At 51.2% G+C, this 16,807-nt stretch overlaps 1 protein-coding gene across 1 annotated transcript in view; it reads right to left on the bottom strand.

The window, feature by feature from the left end:
- SOCS7 (suppressor of cytokine signaling 7) overlaps window positions 1-16,347 on the bottom strand; it is a 24,495-nt gene extending 8,148 nt beyond the window's left edge. The window contains exons 1-5 of the mRNA XM_044299507.1: window positions 15,647-16,347; window positions 10,363-10,427; window positions 10,183-10,287; window positions 9,815-9,916; window positions 66-196 (exon numbers count right to left, since the gene is read on the bottom strand). Of these exons, the coding sequence (XP_044155442.1) occupies window positions 66-196; window positions 9,815-9,916; window positions 10,183-10,287; window positions 10,363-10,427; window positions 15,647-16,233 (990 nt within the window). The 5' untranslated portion in view covers window positions 16,234-16,347. The remainder of the gene's footprint in view (window positions 1-65; window positions 197-9,814; window positions 9,917-10,182; window positions 10,288-10,362; window positions 10,428-15,646) is intronic.
- Between the last annotated feature and the right edge of the window lie 460 nt (window positions 16,348-16,807).

Below are 16,807 nucleotides of genomic sequence, written 5' to 3'. Positions count from 1 at the left end.
ATGCCAAGTAACATCAAGAGCCCACAAGACAGATGAAAGTACGGAGTCTATGAATCAATGTTCACCTTTTCCAGTTCTCTCAGACTTGCAGCAAAACTACTGGGATCCTGGCGGAGAATGGGGCATTGTAAGGGCTGTACCAGTGGGACTGGCACACACTCAGGTGGCCGAAGAGGAACTACCCGAGGCAGGGGATCTGCAATTAAATTAACAAAAGAAACAGTTAATATTTTGTTTCTCATTTTTATTTGCACAACATAATATACACTGTGCAATCTACTTATAAAGCCATCTGCTGTGGTGATCAGAGGCTCATACTGCTATCATTTCATTTGTTCTATCCGCCCAGGCTTTACACTGAAGCTCTGCTACTTCATATTGAAAGTTGTGTATTAACAAAAGTCCAGTAAATGTTTACAGCATGGAAAGTGGATTTACATTGACGCATGAATGGAATGAATATAAAGTACAAGTAACTCAGAACTGAAAAAACAGAGGATATGCCTTATCTGGTAATGGCCATACATACACAAAGCCCATACAGCATGTATATAGGTGTGTGAATGAGGACCACTGTTCCAAGTACTTTTATGAATGGGGAGCGGTTGTCAGTGACAGCTGAACTTCCCACAGTCTAGGTAGAGACTTATTACCATCGGCCCTGACGCTTCCTGCTCCAGTCCCAGCAACCATGTAATAAGAGTGCCAAGTCACTGCAGGAGCTGCTGGATCTTAGCAAACCCAGATTACCTCTGCAGCAGGAGGCTATATTCTTCCTGCAGCTGGAACTAATATGTCAGTTACAGGCAAAGGGGAAATTAGCACTAAAATAAATAAATAATACTAATAATGTAATGTTAAATGCAGTTCAAGAAGTATTGTATGACCTTATGAGGTAGAAAGTGCAAAATAAATTACAAAAATAAATAAATATATATAATAGAACGGCGCCACAAGCGCACTTCTAGCGACGCCCCTGGGACTATAAACAATATGGGGGTCATTTATCAAACTAGGCATATCTCTGCCACAGATTGCACCACAAATGTCATTTGCACCGCAATCTGCGACTTTTCCCCGCTCACGTCAGGTCTAAAAGAAGTGGGCATGGAAGGGCTTTCATTTTACCATTTTCTTTGCCCATGTTTTAGGCCTCTTTCACACTACGTTTTTTTTTATCCGTTTTGCGGGCCGTTTTTTGCGTTTCCTGAGGTTCTACAATGCCCAGACAGTAGAAACACAGACACCCTAAGGTATTCGCTAATGGGCATAGTGAGTTCATGGACGTTTAAATTTTTTGTCAATGTTAGCGGAAAATGATTTATTTATTCTTACAAAGTCTCATATTCCACTAACTTGTGACAAAAAAATAATACTTTTTACATGAACTCACCATACCCCTCACGGAATACCTTGGGGTGTCTTCTTTCCAAAATGGGGTCACTTGTGGGGTATTTATACTGCCCTGGCATTTTAGGGTACCTAAAGCGTGAGAAGTAGTTTGGAATCCAAATGCGTAAAAAATGTCCTGTGAAATCGTAAAGATACTCTTTGGAATTTGGGCCCCTTTGCGCACATAGGCTGCAAAATAGTGGCACACATGTGGTATCGCCGTACTCAGGAAAAGTAGGGCAATGTTTTTGTTGGGTGTATTTTTACATATACCTATGCTGAACGAGATAAATATCTCTGTAAAAGACAACTTTTCCCTTTTTTTATACAAAGTTGTCATTTTACAGAGATATTTCTCTCACCCAGCATGGGTATATGTAAAAATACACCCCAAAACACATTGCCCTACTTCTCCTGAGTAAGGCGATACCAGATGTGTGACACTTTTTTGCAGCCTACGTGCTCAAAGGGGCCCAAATTCCAATGAGTACCTTTTAGGACGGCATTTTTAGGCATTTATATTCCAGACTTCTTCTTACGCTTTAGGGCCCCTAAAATGCCAGGGCAGTATAAATACCGCACATGTGACCCCATTTTGGAAAGCAGACACCCCAAGGTATTCCGTGAGGGTCATGGCGAGTTCATAAAGGTTTTTTTTTATTTTTCAGCACAAGTTAGCGGTTGATTTTTTTATTTTATTTTCTCACAAAGTATCCCTTTCCGCTAACTTGTGACAAAAAATACAATTTTACATGAACTCGCCATGCCCTTCACGAAATACCTTGGGGTGTCTTCTTTCCAAAATGGGGTCACATGTGGGGTATTTATACTGCCCTGGCATTTTAGGGGCCCTAAAGCGCGAGAAGAAGTCTGGAATATAAATGTCTAAAAATGTTTACACATTTGGATTCCGTGAGGGGTATGGCGAGTTCATGTGAGATTTTATTTTCTGTCACAAGTTAGTGGAATATGAGATTTTGTAAGAAAAAAATAAATAAATGAATTTCTGCTAACTTGTGGAAAGAAATAAAATAATCTTCTATGAACTCGCCATGCCCCTCAAAAGTGATCTTTTTATAGCACCGCAGCGATTTTATGGCGTTTTTGCAGTGATCAGAAAAAAAAAATTCTGTCACTGCGGTGGCACGGACTGAACGCAAGTGTGCGCACAAGATCAGGCCTGATCGGGCGAACACTGCATTTTTCGTAGAGCCTATAGAACATGTCCTATTCTTGTCCGCAATTGCAGACAAGAAAAGGCATTTTCTATATAGTTCTGACAATGTGCGGATCCACAAAATGCGGAAAGCACATTGCCGGTGTCCGTGTGTTTTGCGGATCCGCAAAACACATACGGACGTCTGAATGGAGCCTTACAGGGGGGTGATCAATGACAGGGGGGTGATCAGGGAGTCTATATGGGGTGATCAGGGGTTATTAAGTGACAGAGGGGGGGGGGGGGGGGGGGGGGGAGTGTAGTGTAGTGATTGGTGCTACTTACAGAGCTGGCTGTGTCCTCTGGTGGTCGATCCAAGCAAAAGGGACCATCAGAGGATCAGGTATATCAGACGCTGTTAACAAAACAGCGTCTGATATATCTTTCAGGGGTTAAAAAAAAAAAAAAGAATGATCGCCGCTGGCAGGCTGTAGATCAGCGCGTTTACCTTCCGCTCCTGTGTGCGCGCCAAGGAGGAACAAACCGACCGCCGCCAGAACGCATCCCTGCGTTAGGCGGTCGTGAGGCAGTTAAGACTGGCGTCTAAAATGCTGGTCTTAATAAATTACCCCCTATATTCAAATTTTTGGGTTTTCATTTTTTTGAGTAAATAAAAAAAAACACTAAAATACATAAAAATAAAACCCCACATTTCTCCGACAAAAAGCTACAAATATTTAAATGACAAAAAAAATGGATTTTTTGTACTCACCGTAAAATCCTTTTCTCGTAGTAGGCATTGGGGGACACAGCACCATGGGTATATGCCCAGCTGCCACTAGGAGGCTGACACTAGAAACAAAAAAGTGTTGGCTCCACCCAGGTGGGCTATACCCCTCTGCTAGAGCCAGAACAACTCAGTCAGTACCAAAAGCAGTAGGAACGCCACACCTGAACCAAAAAGAAACGGAGTGCCAACAAGTCTTGAACTGGGGAACCCGACAACCACAAGCAAACGCCGGAACCACGAACAAGAACAAATGCTCCAAGGAAAGGGAGGGATCTGTGTCCCCCAATGCCTACTACGAGAAAAGGATTTTACGGTGAGTACAAAAAATCCATTTTTCTCGTGCGTGGCATTGGGGGACACAGCACCATGGGACGTCCCAAAGCAGTCCCTGAGGGAGGGAAGAAGAGCGCCAGACGGCAACCTAAAGCACCGCTGCCTGCAGAACCTTACGCCCCAGGCTGGCATCAGCAGAAGCCAGGGAATGAATGTGGTAGAATTTAGCAAAAGTGTGAACTGACGCCCAGGTGGCGGCCCGGCAAAGCTGGGCAGCCGAAGCCTGATGACGCACCGCCCAGGAAGCTCCGACTGCCCTAGTCGAATGAGCGGTCAACCTGGAAGGGGGAGCGCGACCCTTCGCGGCGTAGGCCTCCTTGACAGCCGACCGAACCCAGCGAGAGATGGTGGCCTTGGAGGCAGGCAGACCTTTACGAGGACCCGCCGGAACCAGGAAAAGAGAATCCGAACGACGGAAGGGTTCCGTGAGGCGAAGGTACCAGCGGAGAGCCCGAACAACATCCAGGCAATGGAGAGACTTCTCCCGAGGGTGAGAAGGATTAGGGCAGAAGGAAGGAAGGATAATCTCCTCATTGATGTGAAACGGGGTGACAACCTTAGGGAGAAAAGAAGGAACGGGACGCAAAACGACCTTGTCCCGATGGAACACCAGAAAAGGCGACCGGCAGGAAAGCGCCGCCAGTTCGGAAACCCGACGGATAGAGGTGATAGCCACAAGGAAGGCAACCTTAAATGACACAAACGACAGAGAGATGTCTGCCAAGGGCTCAAAAGGAGAGGACTGAAGAGCATCAAGAACAAGATTCAGGTCCCACGGCTCCACCGGAGGACGAAAAGGAGGGGCTCGGCGAGCGACACCCTGCAGAAAAGTCTTAACCTGAGCCCGCGTGGCCACAGAACGTTGAAAAAGGACCGAAAGGGCAGAAATCTGCCCCCTGAGAGAAGCCAGGCGAAGCCCCTTATCAAAACCAGCCTGAAGAAAGGCCAGAATATTAGGGACCGAAAAAAGGAGAGGACGAGAACGTGCGGACTCGCACCAAGCAAAATACGCCCTCCAGGTCCGATAGTAAATACGGGCCGACTGGGGCTTCCGAGCGCGAAGCATCGTCTGAACGACAGAGTCCGAGAGACCACGGGCCTTCAGGATCGCGGTCTCAACAGCCACGCCGTCAAACGAAGCTGCGGTAAATTCGGGTGGAACAGAGGGCCCTGCGAAAGGAGATCGCGACGCAGGGGAAGACGCCATGGAACGTCGGCGAGCAGGAACACGAGATCTGCGTACCACGCCCTGCGGGGCCAATCTGGGGCCACCAGAATCGCCGGCACCCGGGCCGCCTTGAGACGCTTGAGCACTCGAGGCAGAAGAGGGATGGGCGGAAAGAGATACAGAAGGTCGAACTGGGACCAAGGCAGAACCAGGGCATCGACCGCAAGAGCTTGCGGATCCCTGGACCGCGCAACATAGCGCGGAAGTCTGTGATTCAGGCGAGACGCGAAGAGATCCACGTCCGGAACTCCCCACCGGAGACACAGTTGATGAAACACTTCCGGGTGGAGAGACCATTCGCCCGGGTCGACGAGCTGACGACTGAGAAAGTCTGCCGCCCAATTGTCGACCCCGGGAATGTGGACGGCGGAGAGAACGGGAACGTGTTCCTCCGCCCATCGCAGGATCTGAGAGGCCTCTCGCAGGGCCATCACGCTCCTGGTGCCCCCCTGATGATTCAGATAAGCCACGGCGGTGGAGTTGTCCGTTTGAATCCGGATCGGGAGGCCGCGCAGACGGGAAGTCCAGTGCGACAGTGCTAAGAAAATCGCCCTGAGTTCGAGAACGTTGATCTGCAGGGAAGATTCCTGAACAGACCACAGACCCTGAACCGTGAGGGACTCGAACACCGCTCCCCATCCCGAGAGGCTGGCATCGGTCGTGATCACGCGCCAACTGGGGGGGAGGAAGGACCGGCCCAGGGACACCGTCCGGGGAAGTAACCACCAGGAGAGATCCAGACAAACCTGAGGAGGGAGACGAACGAGGCGCTCGAGACCCTCCGGGGACTTGTCCCACCTGGACAGGATGAACATCTGCAGGTCCCGAGAGTGGAATTGGGAATAAGGAATGGCTTCGAATGAGGCCACCATCCTCCCCAGGACGCGCATACACGTCCTGATGGTCAGAGAGGACGGCCTGCGGAGAAGATGTACCCCCGCATGAAGAGAAGACACCTTCTCCGGGGGAAGGAACACCCGCCCGAGGCGAGTATCGAACAGCATTCCCAGAAAGAGCATCTTCTGGCGTGGGACAAGGGAGGACTTGGAGTGGTTGACAAGCCACCCGAACCGAGCAAGAGCCGAGAGGGTGATGCTCAGGCTGGACAGATTGTCCTCGGGAGACGGGGCCCGAATCAGAAGGTCGTCCAGGTAAGGCACCAGGGCGACCCCCCTGGCACGAAGAAGAGCCACTAGGGGAGCTAACACCTTGGTGAAAACCCTTGGTGCGGAGGCCAGACCGAAGGGAAGGGCTACAAATTGGAAATGAAGCGAACCCACCGCGAAGCGAAGGAACCTTTGATGGGAGAGGGCGATGGGAACGTGGAGATAGGCATCCTGAATGTCGACCGACGACAGGAACTCGCCCAACTCCAGGGAGGCGATCACGGACCGGAGGGACTCCATGCGGAAATGACGGACCCGGACAAACCGATTGAGCGCCTTCAGATCCAGGATAGGACGGAGTGAGCCGTCCTTTTTGGGGACGGTGAACAGGTTCGAGTAGAAGCCCCGAAAACGTTCTGACTCTGGAACCGGAACGATGACCCCCAGAGCGCGCAGGGAATGAATGGCCTGAAAAAAACTGTCTGCCCGGGCGGGAGACATGGGGGGGGACGTCAAGAAGAACCGACTGGGTGGGAGGTCGGTGAATTCGATTTTGTACCCCGAAGAGACCACCTCGAGAACCCAAGCGTCTTCTACGTTTGCCCGCCAAACATCCCGAAAGACGAGCAGGCGCCCTCCCACCATGACGGGGATCGAGTCATGCTGAAGGAGGCTTAGTGGGCTGGGGACGAGCGGGCTTGGGTTTGGCGTGCCAAGAGGGCCTGGACTTGAAGGAAGGCCTGGAAGGCTTCTTGTCAGATCGGGCAGGAGGGGCCCGAAAGGACCGAAAGGACTGCGTCCGGGAGGACGATCCGGGGAAACGACGGCGGCGAGGCTGATTCTGAGGAAGAAGAGAACTCTTACCTCCAGTGGCCTCGGAGATGAGCTCCTCTAAGCGTTTCCCAAAGAGCTTTCCACCAAGAAAGGGAAGAGAGATAAGAGCCTTCTTAGAGGCGGCGTCCGCCGCCCAGGAACGAAGCCAGATGGTGCGGCGGATAGCCACAGAGTTGGCGGCCGCGCGCCCAGAGCGGCGAGCCGATTCCATAGAGGCGTCACAAAGAAACTTGGAGGCCTGATAGATCTGGGAGGCAAGCACTGCCAAGTCCCCCTGCTCAGAGTCAGCAGGTAAAGCACGGAGAAGCTGCTTTGCCCAAACGGCGCATGCCTTGGCGACCCAAGAGGCGGCAAACGCAGGACGGATGGCGGCGCCCGCTGCGATGAAAACGGACTTGGCCAAGGAGTCGACCCGTTTATCAGCGGGATCCGACAAGGAAGCCGCATCAGCCAGGGGAAGCGTAGTAGCCTTCGCCAGACGAGCGACCTGAGGATCCACCAGGGGGGGCATCGTCCAGAGATTGACCGAATCCTCAGAGAAAGGATAAGGAACATCAGAAGCCTTGGTGAGATGAAGGCGCCGATCAGGGTGACGCCATTCCCTGGCAAGGAGAGCGTCCAGATCCTCGTGATTGGGAAAAACCACAGTGGACCGCTTAGAGCGTCGGAAGGACACTGCCTCCATGGAGGAGGACGAGGGGACATCCTGCACGTGGAGTGCGTCCCGCACGGCTCTGATGAGATCCTGCACTGCTGCCGACATCGCCGAACACCGCTCAGATTCAGAATCTGAAGCGGAGGAGTCCCCAGGAGCGGCGGAAGCGGCTGAAGAAGAAATCTCACCGGACTCAGACCTAGCCGGGGAGTGATCCGGGGAAACTGAGGAGGAGTGAGACCCAGCCGAGACCGTACGTGGTCGTTTGCGGGACCGAGAGCCGGAGCGAGGCTGGGAACTGTCGCCAGGCGTATCACCAGCGGTAGAGGCCCTGCCAGAGGCGGCCGCAATCTGGGCAGGGAGACTGTCCAGAGACTGCGCCAGGGATTGGGAGAGGCTAGCAAGGCTACCTATGGCCTGGGACAGGGTAGCAGCCCATTCCGGGAGAACCGACAAGGTAGAGGCCGCAGGAGCGGACTGGGCGGGCCCGGGGGTGAGGCACTGCACACAGAGGGACGTAGGCTGGCCGCATGGGAACTTCCTGCTACACACAGAGCAGGCGTAATGAGTGGAAATGGCGGCAGGGGGAGTGGGGGCCTGACCAGAGGAAGACATGATGGCCTCTCGGTGGTGGAACCTGAAAAGAAGAGGAAGGAGTCAGCCAGAGGCTGCCTACCACGACCAATGGTGCTGTGTCCCAGAAAAAACCGAAGCTGGAGGATCCGGAGCGCACAGAGTGAGGACGCACGCGGCCGCACAGCTCAGGCAGAAGAGAGAGAGAGCGTCCGGCAGAAGAACCGCCCCCCTAGCAGCCCGCGCTGGCGCAGGATTGGGCGGAAAGAAGAGAGGCCTCCGGAGGAACGCCCACAAGGGGAGAGGCAGAGAGGAAGCCCGGGAAGCCCAGGAGGCGGAGACGACGCCCGCCCACGTGACCGCGGCCTAGGCCAGGCAAAAGCCGCGGCCTCTAGTATGCCAGGGTGCCGCCGGAGGAGAAAAGCGCCGCCGCCGGCAGGCCCCCGCCCGCCAGCGCAGGAGGCGGAAGCGGCTAACAAACAGCCAGCGCCGAGGGAAGGCAGAGGAGGGGACACAGCCACCGAGGTAGGGAGAGCGAGGGCCGAAACCGGCCGTCTTAAAGGGGCCGACACCATTAAAAAAGGCTCCAGAATGGCGACCCCCTGAGAGGAGAGCGGGGGAGACCCCAAGAAGGAGAGGTGCCCCCCCCCCAAAGGCCCAGCTTACTAAGTGGAGGTGGGGGGGTGGGGGAGGGGGTTGGGGCTGAAGCACATACTCACCCTCCGATTAGTTCAGGCGCAGCATGACCACCCCCTCGGCGGACTCAACACGGAAACCGTGGGTCCGCCGGAATCCACTGCGGAAGCAGGTCACGTTGGGGACTGGGTGGCTGCAAGGTACCGAGTACGCGCCCGCAGGGGGACAACTAAGGTGGAACACGATGGAGCCGCCCCTGCTACCTGTAGAGGAAAAAAATTAAAAGAAATAAAAATAAAAATAAAAGATAAAAAATTAGCAGAAAAAGGACCTGCTAGCAGGTCATGTCTGCCTCCTACGGACACTAGAACTAGACTGAGTTGTTCTGGCTCTAGCAGAGGGGTATAGCCCACCTGGGTGGAGCCAACACTTTTTTGTTTCTAGTGTCAGCCTCCTAGTGGCAGCTGGGCATATACCCATGGTGCTGTGTCCCCCAATGCCACGCACGAGAAAATAAAATAAGGCTTTGTTCACATCACCGTTCAGCCTTTCCATTCTCCTGCTCCGTTTAGGGACAGGAGAACGGAAAGGACGGATAAGCACATTACTGACGCCAAACTGAGTCAAAGGGAGCCCTTAGGACCCTATTGACTTTAATGGGGTCCGTTATGTTTCCGCTCAGAAGATGATTTTTAAGTGGAGACAAAAGTTGTGCATGCAGGACTTTTGTCTCCGCTTTAAAATCATCTTCTGAGCGGAAACATAACGGACCCCATTATAGTCTATGGGGTCCTAAGGGCTCCGTTTGACTCAGTTTGGCATCAGTTATGTGCTTATCTGTCCTTTCCGTTCTCTTGCCCCTAAACGGAGCAGGAGAACGGAAAGGCTGAACGGTGATGTGAACAAAGCCTAATTCTTGCTTTTCTACTCCCAAGTAAAAATAAATTGTAAACAGCCTAGTCTTGGACTGGTTAATATCACTCTCTAGAAAGTCCATTTAAAGATGTAGACTACTTTATGCACAGTAAACTAAACCACATTTAAAAATGTACTGCAAAATCAATACAAAATGATAAATCCGACAATAAAGTACATAGTAATAAAGTCTGACCGGGAGCATGTGGTGGAGGCGGTGGAGGCAGCGGGAAGGACTGTAGCGAGGACCCCATAGGACCCACTAGAACAGACGCTGGTTGTATACCTCCAATATCATCTGGAAGAAGGAAAAAAAAAAATTAATACAGCACAAAAAAAACAAAAAAAAAACACAACAACTGAGAAACATAATGAAAAGAAGGATAGTAAACCTGTCCATTATCTTAAGTGTGCAGTATATTTCTTAAAACTAAATTGCCATTGGTTGCTGCAGGGCACAATAATATGAGGATTTTTACATTTTTTTTAACTACTAAATTTCCACATCTGATAGAGAAGTCCCTATAGGTGCAGGATAACAGGAGACAATAGAAAACACATTACCTAGAAGACTCAGGCTCCTGCGAGGAGGTGGGGGAGGAGTAGGGGGGTGGGTAGAGCATGAACCTCGGTGTGATATGTCCACGTCCACTAGAGATACTGTTTCACCTGTCACATAGGAATAACACATTAGACAATGTAGTGGGAAAAGCCATAGCCACCGTAGTTTCCCTGACCACTTACCAGTAAAGAGAGGACTAAAGGAGACTGGAGAGAAGGCACTTTGAGTTCTGGTCAAACGGGGCTTCCTGTGAAACGAACACACTGATAATTTAATTTCTACGGAAATAGGTAACATCTGGAGACAGGACGATATTAGAGGCAGTTCAACTATGAATTCATCTAAGCTTTCCCTTTGGTCAGGACTGGACCTCCAGCGTCGTAGGTCCTCTATGAGCCGTCCAAACCACAGATCAGGGACTGCTACTTCTGGCAGCTCCAGTCGAGAGGGCCATATTTTATATATCAGATAAAGTCGGCTGAACCCACTGATCATCTGTGTATGGAGGGCTCCTGACAGCAGATTCGGGGGATATGGATCCGATAGTGGAGTTTCAACTGCCTGTTTTTTTTCTAAGGCCTCATGCACACGACCGTGCCCGCCGCCTGCGGACCGCAAAGCACGGGCCCTGGCCGCGTGCCCGCCGCCTGCGGACGCAGACCCGTGTCTGTTCCACACCGCAGCTTCCAGATTGCAGATCCATTCAAGTAAATTGCGGACCTCCTGTTTGTGGGCCGCAATATAGGCACAGACCTGCTATGGTCGTGTGCATTAGGCCTCAAGGGGAGTTTAGCTGTGAAAGCAGCAATATGGTCGGCGACACATGAGTAAACTAATTTTACTCATATTTAATTGCAAGCTTTTCGATGGTTTCTGGAATGCACCACCCTGATAGTTTTTTCTGCATGACACGTAAGCAGCACAATGTAATTGCCATCCAACTGTTCGCACAGACACATAGCTAGAGTTCTCCTGATGAAAATGTTTCTTCTTTTGTTGAGCCGAGGCCCCGTTCCAAAGTGAAAATACTTCTTAGTCAATATGTAAATTAGACCTTTGGTGCAACGAGGGTGTCACTATTCCTCGTGTTGCACCCAAGCTCCACTCCTTTCTGCGGTCAGCCCCTCCCTCACTGCTTTGCCGCTGCCTGACCCTGTCCATCAAAACAGCCAGGGTAGGGCTGGTCACAAAAAGGAGTGGAGCTTATGTGCAACAAAAGCAATAGTGATGCCCTCATTGCACCAAAGGCCTAATATGCATATAATAAAAATAAAAAAGCCTTGGACCGACTAAAGATAAAGGGAGGTCACTAGCGACAGACTCCCTTTAAAACCACATCTCAATAACCTATATCGTAATACAAAAATAAAATACAAAAAATACAAAAAGTCTGCAAAGCAATGTGATGCCACCTCCACTGTGTGCAGACAGAGGATCCGAAGGAGGGCCTGGCACCCTATCATGAATCAAGCAAGAAAATACAGAGTTCTCATGGCAAAGGAACGCAAAAATATCAAATGCTGAGGCAGTCATAACACTGCCCCCACAAATGACATACCGCAAGCGTCTCCTAGCCCCAAGGATCAGCACACGCCCTATAGCCACACAGACCTGCTCTAGCTGGGTACATAATGGCATGTCCTTCATAGACTTCATGTACATCATCACAGAAATCATCTGTTCAGAATTATTTCTGCTTGTGTAGCAAGAGGGAAAAATAAAATAAATAAAAAAATCACTGCACCTTTTCAGGAGAAAGACATAGGACAAGTAGCAAAAAAAAAAAAAAAAAAAAAAAAAAAAAAAAAAAGTTAAATAATGGAACATAGCCAACAGTCCAGGAATAAATAGCCAGTGTCTGTCCATGCCCAGAGACCCCCTCCACCAACGTGCAGGATCTGCCAGCAAAAACCTATGACTATGACACAAGACTGGAGAGGGCACAGGACCAAAGGTATTGTAGGGGGTGGGCCCTTATACAGGACTTAAAGGGGTTTAAATATATTTATTTATTATTTGTATTTTTTTTATACACCCAGCGGAACCTGTCAGATAAAGCATACTTACCTGCTCCCAAAGTCCACCAGTCTGTCTTCACTGGGCTTCAGTCTCCACATTTACACATGAAACAAGTTTACATGTGAGGAGAGAGGCGCACTGAGGACAGAGGTGGACCCGGAGAGCTGGAACTGAGCATTGGGGAGCAGGTAGGTATGCTTCCCTCAATTGGTCCTGCTGCGTGGTGGGCTTTTTAAGAAAAAACTATATGAAGTTGTCCAACACCTTTAAGTACTGATGACCTATATCAGATCTGTCCCATTCACGTGCATGGGAGCAGTGCAGCAGCAACCAGGCCTGGCCACTACACGGAGGACGGAGCCATCAGGCCACACTCAATATGATACTCAACAGCTACCAAAAAGGAGGCTATCAAAGCTTAAAGGGGTATTCCAGTTAAGTTAACTCTCACAGGATAGGGGTTTACTATTAGACTGGTGGGGATCCTACCACTGGATAGCTGTGCCCGGCTTTCTCCGGAATTCCCATTCAAATGAACAGAGCGGCTGCGCACATGCCCGACCGGCCACTCCGTACACTTCAGCAGTCTCCATAGGGCATGGGGTACCTGTTATCTTAAAGGGGTTCTGCACTTTGTTTTAACTGATGATCTATCCTCTGGATAGATCATCGGCATCTGATGGGCGGGGGTCCGACACCCGGGACCCCCGCCGATCAGCTGTTTGAGAAGGCAGCAGCGCCACGGCCTTCTCACTGTTCACCGCTGCCCAGTGATGTCACGACTAGTATCAACCAGCGTGGGTGGGGCTAAGCTTCATTCAAGTGAACAGAGCTTAACCCCGGTCACGCTAGTTGATACTAGTTGTGATGTCACTGGGCCAGCGGAAAACAGCGAGAAGGCCGCGGCGCTGCTGGAGCGCCGCTGCCTTCTCAAACAGCTGATTGGCGGGGGTCCCGGGTGTCGGACCCCTGTCGATCAGATGCTGATGATCTATCCAGAGTATGGATCAGTTAAAACAAAGTGCAGAACCCCTTTAATTAATAGGGTCCTAGTTATCCTGTGGATAGGAGATAACATAACTGGAATACCCCTTTAAACGTTCATGACCTCCGGCGTACATGCATGGCAGAGGTCATCACTTTAAAAATGGCACCTGTTGACAAGTGCAGCGTGTGCCATAGCCACCGAGTTTCTGGTCAATCGCAGACATTTAACCCCTCAGATATCACGGTCAAATGTGACCACGTGATTGTACACAACTTGTTTGGGTGCTATCCGTGTCGACGCGGCAAATTATAAAACATGTCCTATTTCTTGTCTGTGTTGGGGATAGGAACAGGCAGTTCTATTAAGAAAATGCGCCATGCACGTGGCCTGTATTCGTATTGTGTGGATCTGCGGACCACGAAATACAGTGTCATGTGAATGAGTCCTTACAGTGAGAAATATAGCCGTAAGATAACACATCCTATTATTAGAAGAGTTTTCTAAAGAAACCCATCCCTTTATACTTAGGCTTCCCCAACTCCTCGCCCTGTACGTGGTCTCATCACGTGCATCAGTGCTTATTATTATAGGAGCGTTACCGCCCCATTTATATATCTTCACATCCATGCGTGATTGGTGAGGGTCCCAAGCCCTGGTGCCCTCATTAATCACCAGACAACTATAGATGGGTGTCTCTTCCTTATGGAGGAGTCTCTGGTCTGAGGCAGTCTTCTTCCTTTTGAAGGAGAGCTGATTTAGGGTACTTCCACACTAGCGTTATTCTTTTCCGGCATAGAGTTCCGTCCTAGGGGCTCTATACCGGGAAAGAACTGATCAGTTTTAGGCTACTTTCACACTAGCGTTCGATCGGATCCGTTCTGAACGGATCCGATCATATTAATGCAGACGGAGGCTCCGTTCAGAACGGATCTGTCTGCATTATATTGGCAAAAAATGGCTAAGTGTGAAATTAGCCTGAGCGGATCCGTCCAGACTTTTACATTGAAAGTCAATGGGGGACGGATCCGTTTGAAGATTGAGCCATATTGTGGCATCTTCGAACGGATCCGTCCCCATTGACTTACATTGTAAGTCTGGACGGATCCGCACGCCTCCGCACGGCCAGGCGGACACCCGAACGCTGCAAGCAGCGTTCAGGTGTCCGCCTGCTGAGCGGAGCGGAGGCTGAACGCCACCAGACTGATGCATTCTGAGCGGATCTGCGTCCATTCAGACTGCATCAGGGCTGGACGGAAGCGTTCGGGTCCGCTCGTGAGCCCCTTCAAACGGAGCTCACGAGTGGACAGCCGAACGCTAGTGTGAAACTAGCCTTATCCTAATGCATTCTGAACGGAGAGCAATCCGTTCAGGATGCATCAGGACGGAGATAAAACCGTAGCATGCTGCCGTAATATATTCGGCCCAAAAAAAACAGAAGACTTGCCTGAATGCCGGAACTGGCCTTCCAGTCTGCGCCTGCGCAGACCGGTAAAAATGTAAAATAAAAACAAAACAGATCTGTTTGTCCGTATGACAAACAGACAGATGGATCTGTTCTTGCAATGCATTTGTAAGACGGATCAAGATCAGTCTTAAAATGCCATCAGTTGGCAAACGTTTTGCCGGATCACTCTGCCGCAAGTGTGAAAGTAGCCTTACATACCTTTTTTCCCATAAAGCACTGGTCAATGTACCTATACACTGCTGGGTCTCTTCAATGAGAACCAGTACCCACTCCCAAAGGAGAACAACAGCCCTTAGGGCTCATGCACATGGACGTACTTTGTGTCCATGTCCGTATGCAGAACCGTTCATTTCAATGGGCTGCAAAGAAATGAAAATGACTCAGTGTACATTCCTTTTCCGTATGTCGTTCTATAAAAAAAAAAATAGAAGATGTCCCATTCTTGTCCGTTTTTTCAGACAAGGGTTGTCACTGTTACAATGGATCTGTATGTTGTGTCATTCCTCTATTATTTCTACTAGACGTTATGAATGAATTGCTATTAGCCTTCAGTAAGAGGACAGAGGGGAGGTAACCAGCTTGGGGGGGGGGGGGGGAGGCACTGTCAGACTGTGCAGGTACCCCTCCCCTCTGTACCCTTACTGCAGACTGCTAGCAATTCATTCAGAACTTCTAGAAGGAATAATAGAGGGATGACACAACATGGAGACATAAGAACAGATGCTCCAGAATTGTTATTACATGGGGAATGCATGAAGCTATTAAACAGACATGTCAGGAGTTGCGAAAGGTCCTCTTTAAGGGCCACATAAGAAGGCATCTCTGTGAGGTGGCATTTAAGAGGGCAACATAGTTTGTCGGGGGCACCCTAATAGGAGGAGAGGCGTTACAAGGAGCACTATGGGGGCATCACTATTGTGCAGTGGCCCTAAGGGAAGCAGTGGTAGGCTGCGGCTGGACCTTCCCCCTGGTATGTGGGCCCCAGGACTCTCACCTGCCCAGCTCCAGCTCCTTGTCCCTGCACATGTCCGTCAGGCTCCCCCCGGAGCCCCCCAGGTCCCCGGCTCCTCTCCGGTCGGCAGCTCCCGCGGTCCCGGCGCAGCTCTTGGTGCGGAAGATCCTGGACAGACGGATCCGCAGAGACCCCTTCCTCCCCGCACTCCTCCGTGCCGCCGCTCCAGCCTGCCCGTCCCCCTCACCGTCCTCCTCCTCTTCCAGTCTCCGGGCCTCGGGGGCCTCCAGCACCAGCAGAGCGTCGCTGGTCTCCTCACACGGACAGCCGGCCCCCCGCAGCCCCAGCGCCCCCAGCTGCAGCTCCAGGCCCACCCCAGACTGCGTTGCCTTCCGGTGCCGGTTGCACAGCTCTGCCGGCTGGGGCACCCCGTCTGCAGGCACCGCTTCTACGCCTGCCCCCGGCTCCTTGGAGGCCTCTGCATCCTCCACCTCTTCTCCTCGCAGCATATTCCGGAAAACCATGAGCCTGGGCCTGGCTGCCTCTTCCCCGGCTTCTGCTCCGCAGCCTAGCAGCCGGCTCAGCACCCGGTAGGACGCGGCCTCCTCCTCTGCCGCTGCGCCTCGCATGTCCCCGGTGGCTGTGCAGGCCCCGGCCCGAGCCTCGGCCTCTCCCAGCTCCGCTTCCCGAGCTCCGACAGCTCCTTCATCGGAGCCCGCCCCCCGTATCCGATACAGGACGACGTCACTTCCGGTTTGCTGAGCGACAGCTGCGGCGCCTGTTTCCATGCAGGCGAATGACGCCCCGCCCAATAGATCTGTCAAATGCGCCGATTCTTACAGAAGTGTCGCTGGAGGCGCAGGCCGCCATATTTTTGGTGGTGAGCTTGTCCCTGTATTGTTTATCAGTGTGTGGGGGTGGAGTCTGACATCTGCTGCACAAGGGCCGATATCAGCCAATTAGATCAGGGCTTCCATTTTCTACCCTCACTGTAGAAAATAAAACCTGAAATTTCATTGGTTGCTTTGAGCTATACCGCAATCTAATATATAAAGCTGTGTGTGTGTGTGTGTGTGTGTGTGTATGTCCGCTAAAGGAATCCGCACCATCGCATTTAAAATCACGAAATTTGGCACACAGGTACATCAGGTGTCCGGGAAGGTTTTGAAGTAGGTCTCAGCTCTCTAGGACGTACCGTTCCTG

Source organism: Bufo gargarizans, chromosome 6, assembly GCF_014858855.1.
Source record: "Bufo gargarizans isolate SCDJY-AF-19 chromosome 6, ASM1485885v1, whole genome shotgun sequence".
Lineage (NCBI taxonomy): Eukaryota > Metazoa > Chordata > Amphibia > Anura > Bufonidae > Bufo > Bufo gargarizans.
The sequence above is the reverse complement of the archived record's forward strand: the minus strand, read 5'-3'. Positions and strand labels throughout refer to the sequence as shown.